Here is a 10,649-nt window from a genome sequence, read left to right on the forward strand (position 1 = left end):
GCTCAGGGGGCGGGGCTTCAGTCCCATGATCCAGTCTGATTGGTGGACTGAACACTCACACATGTTTGAATGATAAACCTTTATTAACAGATCATTGCAGGAAGTAAACGGCTGAGGAACCAAAGCAGGCTGATCAGAAACCAACAGTCACTAATTAATAATCAATAATCACAGAGCTGCTACACAACAGAGTGAGTTCGTACAAAACATCAGAGAGCAAACAGGAAGTCAGTTGTCAGCAGGAGTCCTGGAGGCCGAGCGACTGGAGAGAGAGAGAGAGAGAGAGAGAAAAACCGTTAAAGTCGTTATAGGTTTATTGATTATTGATTATAGTTTCTGGATCTAGTGCTCTGCCTGAACCCAAGGTTCCAGGTGCTTCTGACCTTTGATCCCTTGCTGCCTGACAGAGGACTGAATACCAAGCTATGCTAGTGCCTAAAGCAGCAGCTGCTGAGGCTGACCTCCATGACCTCCATGACCTCCATGACCACAGACATGAATATGCAGACGCCTCATTGGAAGTTGAGTCCTACGACGATCGGAGCTCCATAACTTCACGTACTGCTGGATTTGTTTCAATGGTTTTACTTTACAAACTGGATCCATTGGCATCACCTTTCACAGGTATGAATGAAATAAAATAATATTTTATGAGTAGAATGAACTCTGCAGCCAGAAATTTGCTTCTAAACAACCAAGAAATGTTTCCTCTAACTAAATTGGTGAGAAGTGATCCACTCTGGTTGTAGTTTTCTAATGAGGGACAGGAAGTTCATCACTGGAGGCATTTATTCTCATATTTTGGTTAAACTGAAAATGTATGTTTTTCTGAATGTGCATTTTCTATTACACTGTTAGCCTGTGAAAGAACACATCAGAAATCACTGGACTCCTCCCAGTTTAACCAGCAGACTGAACCTGACTGGGTCCAGTGTCACCAGTATAACAATCTGTGTTTTATTTATTTATTTTCATTTTTTGTGTATTTTTAAGTGAAATATGTCAGTCTGAAGTGCTGGTTATTAAGACTTTATGTAATGAAATGAAAATAATTTAGTTTGTTATAATTTCTTTCACACACATTGTAGTGTAATACAAAGAAAAAAATATAGATATACATTACAGACCAAAAGTTTGGACACACCTTTTAATTCAATGAGTTTCCTTTATTTTCATGACTATTGACATTGTAGATTCACACTGAAGGCATCAAAACTATGAATAACATGTGGAAATATGCACTAAACAAAAAAGTGTAAAACAACTGAAAATACCCTTTATATTCTAGTTTCTTCAGAGTAGCAACCTTTTGCTGTGATTACTGCTTTGCACACACTCTGCATTTTCTTGATGAGCTTCAACAGGTCGTCACCTGAAATGGTTTTCACTTCATAGGTCAACCTGTCCTGTCAGGTTAATAAGTGGGATTTATTGCCTTATAAATAGTCATGAAAATAAAGAAAACCCATTGAATTAGAAGGTGTGTCCAAACTTTTGGTCTGTACTGTATGTATATTATATATTTGATAAATGGCTGATTTATCAAAGTTTATACAATAAAATACCTAATTTTTATTTCTTCATATCTTGAAATAGCAAATGCACATTGAATTATGAAATTATGTAAATATGATTATAAATACATCCCTGTAAAGGTGTGTGTGTTTATCAATGCCAATATAAAAAGGATTGATCAAAATCAGATGTATCAATTAAAATCATTGTGCTTTTTGTTCAGAAAGCCCAAAACAATGAAATATTCAGAACAAAAAGTTAGAAATCTTGTCGTTAGTGACCGTTTGATTCAAAGATATATTAGAGAGAGAGAGAGAGAATGTGTGAATGAACTAAAAATAGAACGTGGCCGGCAGATATGCCCCATCCAATATGGCGGACGGTGTGACGTATCGCACAGGCAGATCTGCTCAATAAGGCTTCTACAAATTCATGTCTATGGACAGGACCGCCCTCGATGACCTCTATGACCTCCATGACTCCCCTCTGGTCTCACCTTCTGGCTCGAGATCCGGAATGAGACCGGCCCATGGATCCGGACCTGCAGAGACAGAACCGTCGGTCAAGGTGAACTCAGCACTGAGCGTGCTCACAACAGCCACACCCACCTGCTGCGGCACTTTGACACCGACCGGGACCGGGACCTCCCAGGAGAACCGGACCGCAGCCTTCTGGGTGAACCGGACCTGGACCTTCTGGGTGAACCGGACCTGGACCTTCTGGGTGAGCTGGACCTGGATCGCCGAGGAGAGGACCTGGATCTGATGACATCACAGGGTCAGAGCCCGGCGCCGTGGTTCCAGACCGGCAGGTCGACAGAACTCACCTCCTCCCTCGACTCCGGCTGCGACTCCGGCTCCGGGAATACCGCCTCCCCCGGGACCGGGACCGGGACCTGGACCGTGACCTGAAGCGGATCGCATCATGAGACCAGAGCGGACGGGCGGCGTGACCTCAGGGCAGCGGCGGCGGCGTACCTGCTGCGGTGGCCGCGGCGGCCGTAGCGGTGGCAGTCGTAGGCGTAGTGGCCTTTCTGTCCGCACTCATAGCACTTGTCGTCGGGGTCAAATGGTCGCCGTGGCGGCGGCCTCTCGTAGCGGGAACGCCGCGGCATCCCGTTGGACGGCTCCACCCGGACCCGGCTGCCGCAGATCACCCTGAAACACGCCGACAGCCGGTCAGTCCGCCGCCGCGCCCGGCTCACCTGTGCTCCTGCGCGGTACCCACTTCCCGTCCAGCCCTCGGACAGCGTCCTCGGCGTCCCTGGAGTCCTCGAATTCCACGAAGGCGAAGCCCGGCGGGTTCCTGGCGATCCAGACGGTTCTGAGAGGCCCGTAGTACCCGAAGGCCCGCTCCAGCTCAGCCTTCCCAGCGCCGGTTCCCAGGTTCCCCACGTAAACCTTGGACTCTGCAGACAGGAGGCAGCGTCAGGGGGCGGAGCCAGTAGCTCAAACAGCCAATCAGAGCACAGGAACATCCTGAGGCCGATGGAGCCGGGGCCACAGACCTCAGAACCGCCAACAGAACCACCATCAGAACAACTGACAAAACCGCCACCGGAACCGGCATCAGAACCACAGTGTGTAATAAGCTATAATAATTTGCACTAACGTTAAATACTCTGTATTAATATCAGTATAACAAATCTGAAGGTATGTACCGGTGGGCGGGCTCAGCTGCTCTCAGCTTGTTGCTGTAATTTCCGGTGCGCCACAAGGGGGCAGCATCCTGTCACCTGTTGGCTACTCACTGAACCAGACTCCGGATATTTCCCGCTAATTTAACAACTTCCGCCAGTTAATCAAACCCATTGATCTATGCCTGTGATCACACGAAACAAACACCACGGACAACACCTGATGACACGTGCAGCAGGTACAACAGTGACGTCACAGACGAATGTTAGCAGTTAGCTCTACTTATAGCTCGCTAGCTGCGAAAACTCTCCGCAACTATCCAGTGAGAGAGTACCGGACGGTTCTACGGACCGGTACCGATTAAGAAGAAAGTCACAGCGGGTTACCTCCTCCGTAGCGCCCGAAGCGGGACATTCTGACACCGGACGGTTCTGATCGGTCCGCGATCAGGTTAGCTCTGCTGCTAGCTGCACACTGATCCGGCGCCGGAAACAAAGCAGGTCTTTTCCGGTTGGATTTCAGCGTAAAAGTTTGGTTGACTTGAGCTTGTAATTTGAACGGTTTGTTGTTGTTCAGTTCCAGGAGTGTGTGCTATGGCTCTGCTTATTCAAATTTCTGTTCGTTTTAAATCAGTTCATTAATTCTGATTTCATCATCTGTGTGTATGGGGCTGTGGAGCCGCTCGACTGGACAAACATCTCTTTTAACCGTCAGCTTCACACAGAGCAAAGTTTTGATCTATTCAGTAAACTGAAGGATCTGACTCCCATTCTCCTGCTGGAACCTCCAGAACCAGTAGAACCTGCAGTCTGGTACCACCAGGGTTCTGGTAGGTACATCTGGACCAGTCAGATCTCTGATGGAGCTGATTATTATGGCCTCTATATGTGACAAGCAGAATCTGAGATTATAATCTTAATTAACAGGGAGCCGATGAAGGGAAGCTAAAACAGGAGAAATATGATTTCTGTTTTTTAGTTTTCATCTGAACTCTGCTGCAGCGTTTGGACCAGCTGAAGTAATCCTGGCCTGCTAGGAAGGAGCTGCAACCATGAAGTCGCCCTTTCATCCCCTCTGGGACTTGAGCTCAGAGTTCAGGGATTATTTGGACCCTTGCTGTTTCCGTTTGCAAAAACAATACCTTGTTGCCATGGTTACATACAAGTTTGGTAGGGGAAGGTTTTTGAATGACAAGCTTAAATACTGAGGAGGTTTAATGCTGAACTAAAGACCTGGGCTGATGTTATTATCTTTGGACCTAAAGAGGAACGATCAACACACAGCTTCAATTATTACTACTAAAAACCAGCAATCAGCCCGAAACCTGGGAGTAGTGATGACCTCTGACCTGAACCTTCAGAGCCACATAAAGGCCCGGTCCAGGTGCTCAGTTTGCCCTACGCCCCTATGACGTGTGGATTAGTCAAAGTCACATCAGAGGTCAGGGGTCAGAGTTGGGACAGAACGGTCCTGGGTCGTAACGTCACATCCAAAATGGCCGACTGGTCCCTGTTTAGCATCCTGCTGCTAAAAACTACAACAAAACAGATTATTTTAAATGTACAGTAACGGTATTTCTGAGTCATTGATGGAGAAATATGTTCTGTTATGATGATGTTGAATACAGAAAATTCAATATAATCCCTCATGTTCAGCGAAACAAAAATTATTTCAATACTTTTGAAAACTGATTATATTCTTTATTTTTTGCGACAGACAGTTCACTCTGTGAACTTTACCATATTTCCAAGATGGCAAAAATACACATTAAAACGTTCTAATAATCAATTTATCCGTTTATTTGACTAATAGAGACGTGATTTTTACCCATAAAACCATCTGTTTTATGCAGCCGGCAGTTAGTTTGGTATAAAGTGGAGCTAATAACAAAGATCAAGTGAAGGACAAACATACAGCATTTATAGAAAATAAAAAAAATGCCTGATGCTACATGTGAAAAATAAAAATGGAACTAAAATGAACTTTTTAAAATGAACTATGAATGTTGTGACTTTATGAACCAAAAATGTAACAATAAATTCATCGGTTTTCTGCTCCTCTGGTCTGAGAAGAAAATATTTGTTTAAAAATCATAAAAAAATAAATATAGAAATTTATTCTATATTTAAGTTTTAATATAATCAAATTTGGTTTTCTAACAGGAGATGAAGAGTTAAATTATGATATATTTAATCCTAAGTTTTATTCACAAGTACTGCTTTCTAAAAATCCCCTCCACTGTTAAAGTGAAATCATTTTATTTTAGAGAGTTTAAACATTATAGCATCATAAAAGGCCAATTTTTTTTTTACCCCTCCAGGGTCTTTTGTACGGAGCCCCTAGGGGGACATGGGGAATTTTTTTTCTTTTGCGTTACCTCACAAAACTTTTGCGTTCCCTCGCAATACTGTACTGGTCAGTTATGCAGCATAATTGAATCCTGTAGCCTTTCTTACGGTGGGCGCCGTACTTTATGCTTTAATAGAAGGTTATGTGAGGTTTTTCCATGAATGTTAGTATCTTTTTGTGAAATATCTGAAGTTTTATATCTTTCTGTAGGATAGAAATGCGCCACAAACCTACGATATAAACAGAAACCTTCCATAAGTAGGAAAGAAATAAAAATACATTATAATTTGGACTATTTCTGAGTTATTATAGCGGGTAATAAATCATCTGACAGGTTTGATTGTGTCTCTGTTGTTCTAGTCTGAATGGTTTAAAGAGCTGCTTTCAGTTCCATCTTAGCCTTAACAGACATAAACATGCAGGAAAAAATAAATCGATTTTCAATCAGTGTTTTTTGCACCAAACAGTTAATAATAATAAACAAGTTTTCACTGAGGCTCTGTAAGAGCCTTATGAATGAAATAAGTAATTATTGATATGACAGGAGCACGAGGCTTTGACACTTAGGTGTGTCGACGTGACGTCACCAGGTATGAATGGAAGGAAACTGGCTTTGTGTGTATGAGGAAGCGGTGAGCGGGGCGGTCAGTCCTTGCAAAGTTTGGAACCTGATGATCAAAATGGAATAAATCGATAATTGTGACAAAACAAAGAAAAGGTTTGGAGTTGATTGATACACAGACAGATGAGATTCCCAGAGTTAACCCAGTGCTGCCCTTTACCATCATTAGTTTGTCGTGTTTTTAATAATAAAAACTTAACAGTAAAAACTGTTTGGTGCAAAACACTTATTGAAAATCGATTTTTTACTGCATGTTTATGTCTGTTAAGGCGAAGATGGAGCGGCACTGAAAGCAGCTCTTTAAACCATTTTTATTTCTTTCCTACTTACGGAAAGTTTCTGTTTATATCGTAGGTTTGTGTTGCCTTTCTATCCTAAAGAAAGATATAAAACTTCAGATATTTCACAAAAAGATTCTAACATTCATGGAAAAACCTCACATAACCTTATATTAAAGCAGAAAGTACGGCGCCCACCGTAAGAAAGGCTACAGGATTCAATTATGCTGCATAACTGAACAGTACAGTATTGCGAGGTAACGCAAAAGTATTGCGAGGGAACGCAAACGTTTGCGAGGTAACGCAAAAGTATTGCGAGGGAACGCAAAAGAAAAAAAATTCCCCATGTCCCCTAGAGGGCTCCGTACTGGACAGCTTCACGGTTACCGATGGATGTACGCTAAATTGCATGTGCATGATATCCTCCTCTGGGACATCTCTGGACCGCAGAAAATGATATAAGTCGTCCTCCATAATCAATGTAGACACACTCCCCCACGTTTACCGCATAAAAACATGCCTTTCCCCCCAAAAAAAGTAACTCGCGATTTTTCAGAAATGTCGCGGGATCTCGAGATAATAAGTAACCCTAACCCTAACCCATAAGATAATAAGTCGGGATTTCTTTCCTTTTTTTTTCTCTCCATGTCCCCTTAGGGGCTCCGTACTTTTGTTGCTCTAGTGCCCCTTATATGACAGCAGACTGACAGGAAACGGGGAAGACATGCGGCAAATGTCGTCAGGTCCGGGAGTCGAAACCGCGACGGCCGCGTCGAGGACTCAAGGCCTCCAAATACGGGTCGCGCTAACCGCTACGCCACCACGGCACGCCCATAAAAGGCCAATCTTTAAACCAATATCTTAAGATTTGAAATATGTTGTGCATTTGTGACATTTGTTTTATTTTCCTTAGTTAGTTTGTAGTTATTTTTATTTCTTCTTTTTTCTGCTCAGTTTATTAAATCAAACTTTTTTATTACTAATGTGCCTTGTCATGATATTTTCTTTGAATTTTCTATAAAGACGGAAAAAACAAAACATTTCCATACATCCTCCTTTTAACTCAAAATGTCACATGCAGCAATGAATTGTGGGTAATACACTTCGCCGAAGTCCGTAAAAATGCGGACTCAGCGTAAGGGCGGAAATAGAACCCAAAATGGGCGAAGGGCGGATGTGGAGATTGTGGGACACACTGCGACCTTTAACCTCCAATATGAACAAGGGAGGGAGAGGATTTGGACCGAGTCGAAGCCGGTTCCACAGAGGGCCTTCTCCAAATGGTTCTGAACATTTCCAGAACCAGAGACTAAAATCTCAGATCAGAGAAACGCATCCAGGCTTTGATTCCTGCAGCAGGGTCTTCACAGGTTTGATTGACAACCCAACGGTCCAGAACGCTGCTGCTGGAGTTCTGACTAGAACCAGGAGGATAGAGACACCACCTGGTTCTACACCACCTGGTTCTATAGTCCTTCAGTGAGAGAACAGACTTTAAACTACTGCTGGTAGTTTATAAATCACTGAACGGTTCAGCACCACAATACATTAAAGATCTGCTGTTGTTGCATCAACCTTCCAGAACTCTCGGGTTCTGGTTCTGATCTGCATCCAGAACCAAAGATGGACAAACAGCAAAATTGCTGAAACACAGAGACTAGACTAAAAGTCCACCTGGTTAGAGTCGCCTTTGAAATATAATTGATTAAGCAGAATGATGGCATTTGACTAAATGTAATATTTCGATTGTTGATTCGTTGTTGCGTGACTTTGTGTTTTTATGATGTAAAGCACTTTGAAAGGCCTTGTTGCTGAAATATGGTGAAAAGCCCAGGCGGGATCCAAACGGCTCTTAGAACTACGGGAGGATCAAACTCCCTCATTCACTTTTAGCTCACAGAAAAAGCAAACTGACCAATCAGATTCAGGCTTTGGCGTTCCCACAACAGACTCGCTACTACAAGACGTTTTCACACAAAAGATCATTTTTCTAAACAATTTTGCTAATAGTAAAGAGGGTTAGATAATAAAAAAATCCAAAAACTATTCTTTTCTTTTTTTTTACTTGAAAGATAATTTGCAGTGAGCAGAGCCGAACCGATGCTGCAACACATCATCATCATCATCATCATCCTGATGGAGGAGCCGCGCTCCCACTCAGGCTGCTCACGTCTTCCAAGCATCATTTAAACTCTACCTTCTACATGGAAACATGCAGGTTCTGCATGTCACATTGATTCTGACTCTGGGAATACAAACACGTTTTCGCCACAGCATGCTGGTAATGTGAGTAGCAGCCATATTGGATCCGAAGTTTCATCTACAAATTGAACACATACTTTGACCAATAACTGGTGCTGATAAATAAGATAATGTTGATTTCAATATTTCTGGAGTGATCTGAAAGTTTTCAGGTTTTTATTAAGATGCAACTTCAACTTTTCTTATTTTTTATATTATTCTCTATAATCTTGGAGATGGTAGAGACAGTTTCCCACCTGGACAAACGTCTTCTTTTCTTTTTCACCTTGTCTTGTTTATAACAGATCGCTGCTCAGTTGTAGAAAAGCTGCACCTCATGTTTACATCTAAAATCTTTAGTTTGAACATTAATTTTCCCTTCAAAGGAAATCAAACCGTTGTTTCTGTTCCGGCCTGCAGGGGGCAGCAGCGGCTGCTTGAGGAGCATAAAGCGGAACTCTTGTGTTTGCCGTGTTTCCTGCGGACGCCTGCAGAGCGGGACCGGTGTTCAGAAGAGGGCTGATGACCGACTACTGATCAGAGGACCGTGATGCAGTGCGGCTGGCTTCATTCAGGTCCGCAGTTGTGGCTCCGGTGCGTCCACAGACAGGTGAGGGTGACGGCGGGAAAGCAGCGGGAGGAGCACCGCGGCTGGCTGCTGACCGTGGACCCGGTCTCCCACAGGTGAGACACACGTGATCACTATTCACACCCTACAGTCCTGAGGGTGTTCTTCCGGCCCACGTAATGCATCAGAACCAGCTTGTGGTTCTGGTTCCGTCTCCAGTGTGGTTCTGATGTGGTTCTGGTTCTGTTCTGTCTCCAGTGTGGCTCTGGTGAGTTTCGGGGAGGACGGTGCGTCGGTCCGGGTGGTTCTGGGTCACGCTGTGGAACATGTGGAGGTTCTGCAGGAACCGGACCCGGACACGGAGGAGCGGCTCCGCTCCCTCCTCCCGCCTCCGGAGACCGGCGGCCCGGATCCGGGCGAGCGACGCCGGAGGAGGTCCGGAGTCCGCCGCTGGCTCCAGCAGAACCGGGTTCCGGTAGAGGAGGATGGGAACGAACTTCGGGTCGCCCGTGTTCTGACCATCCGGGCCCCATATCGACCCGACGACTGCAGCAGCGCCAACCAGATCATCCTGGACCGGGTCCAGAGACTGCTTCGGGTCCAGCCCGACCCGGTTCCTGATTCTGACCCGGTTCTGGAGACCAGCCCGGCTCCAGAGACTGCTCCGGGTCTAGATGGACCCATTCCATCTGGGCATTGAGACGGATCCAGAGCGGTTCTGGTTCAGTCTGGATCCAGTTCCTGTTTAACTGGCTTTAGATGAGCCGTCTGGTACCAAACAGGTTTCTGAACCACAGTCTGGATCTATCAGAAGCTCCTGAACAGAACCAGGTGGAAACGGGTGTGCATGGCCCTTTAAATCTGAGGGCTGAAGCCCCGCCCCTTCCTGCTGGTCTCCTCCAATCAGCTGATCATGAATCAGTTTAGTTTGAATCCTTTCAAACCAAACTGACTTTCCGTTCCGGTTGTGTTTCTCTGGACCTCCTGTCAGCTAGCTGGGTTTAAAGTTCTGCAGAACTGGGCCATGGACAGTGCGGTCCTGATTGATCCAATAAATCAGATTCTACCATTAATCAGTTTGTCTCGTTTTTTCTACGACAATAAAATCTCCTTACAGCGCCCCCGGTGGCCGACACCAGGCTCTGCGTTTGTTCCTGGCAGCCGGAGCTGTTCAACATCCAACCACTTAACAACATCCAACCACATCCTTCGTCTCATTTAGAAGTAGAACTCCGGTCCGACCTGAAAAACATGACAAGCAGCAGAACCAGAAGGAGGCAGGACGGGTCCAAACCAGAAGCTTGGGGAATCGGTTCTGTTGGGTTTGGCTGGTTCTGTAGAACTCTTGGGGAACAGGACAGGTCAGCATGAAAAACCACCAAAGACCCGGACCTGAACCCTGAGAAGCACCTGAACAGGTGAGTCAGACTGAGCATGCT

At 44.8% G+C, this 10,649-nt stretch overlaps 2 protein-coding genes across 4 annotated transcripts; one reads left to right on the top strand and one right to left on the bottom strand.

The window, feature by feature from the left end:
* Positions 1-64: 64 nt before the first annotated feature.
* On the bottom strand, positions 65-4,460 carry srsf7b (serine and arginine rich splicing factor 7b). 2 transcript variants are annotated; one of them, XM_028018636.1, is made up of 7 exons: positions 3,539-3,796; positions 2,743-2,923; positions 2,493-2,672; positions 2,342-2,422; positions 2,124-2,276; positions 2,012-2,056; positions 65-262 (listed from the first exon to the last, which is right to left on the bottom strand). In XM_028018636.1, exons 1-7 carry the CDS (start codon positions 3,564-3,566, stop codon positions 229-231), a joined length of 702 nt encoding a protein of 233 aa, XP_027874437.1. In that variant the 5' UTR covers positions 3,567-3,796; the 3' UTR covers positions 65-228. The 2 variants fall into 2 exon arrangements, with proteins under 2 accessions (XP_027874437.1, XP_027874438.1); XM_028018637.1 differs by lacking the exons at positions 2,124-2,276; positions 2,342-2,422 and having other exon boundaries at positions 3,539-4,460.
* On the top strand, positions 3,225-10,283 carry gemin6 (gem (nuclear organelle) associated protein 6). 2 transcript variants are annotated; one of them, XM_028018640.1, is made up of 4 exons: positions 3,225-3,390; positions 8,474-8,687; positions 9,063-9,326; positions 9,469-10,283. In XM_028018640.1, the coding sequence occupies exons 3-4, from the start codon at positions 9,193-9,195 to the stop codon at positions 9,908-9,910; spliced, it is 576 nt and encodes a 191-aa protein (XP_027874441.1). In that variant the 5' UTR covers positions 3,225-3,390; positions 8,474-8,687; positions 9,063-9,192; the 3' UTR covers positions 9,911-10,283. The 2 variants fall into 2 exon arrangements, with proteins under 2 accessions (XP_027874441.1, XP_027874442.1); XM_028018641.1 differs by lacking the exons at positions 3,225-3,390; positions 8,474-8,687 and having other exon boundaries at positions 8,879-9,326.
* The last annotated feature ends 366 nt before the right edge of the window (positions 10,284-10,649 follow it).

Source organism: Xiphophorus couchianus, chromosome 5, assembly GCF_001444195.1.
Source record: "Xiphophorus couchianus chromosome 5, X_couchianus-1.0, whole genome shotgun sequence".
Lineage (NCBI taxonomy): Eukaryota > Metazoa > Chordata > Actinopteri > Cyprinodontiformes > Poeciliidae > Xiphophorus > Xiphophorus couchianus.

Bases quoted from the DNA above. Each gene is read 5' to 3' on its own strand.
- srsf7b (XM_028018636.1), bottom strand. From the start codon at position 3,566: ATGTCCCGCTTCGGGCGCTACGGAGGAG. The intron at 2,924-3,538 runs GTAACCCGCTGT...TCCTGTCTGCAG, and splicing joins CTTCGGGCGCTACGGAGGAG to AGTCCAAGGTTTACGTGGGG. The intron at 263-2,011 runs GTGAGACCAGAG...CTCTCTCTCCAG, and splicing joins TCCGGATCTCGAGCCAGAAG to TCGCTCGGCCTCCAGGACTC.
- gemin6 (XM_028018640.1), top strand. From the start codon at position 9,193: ATGCAGTGCGGCTGGCTTCATTCAGGTCCGCAGTTGTGGCTCCGGTGC. The intron at 9,327-9,468 runs GTGAGACACACG...TTCTGTCTCCAG, and splicing joins GTGGACCCGGTCTCCCACAG to TGTGGCTCTGGTGAGTTTCG.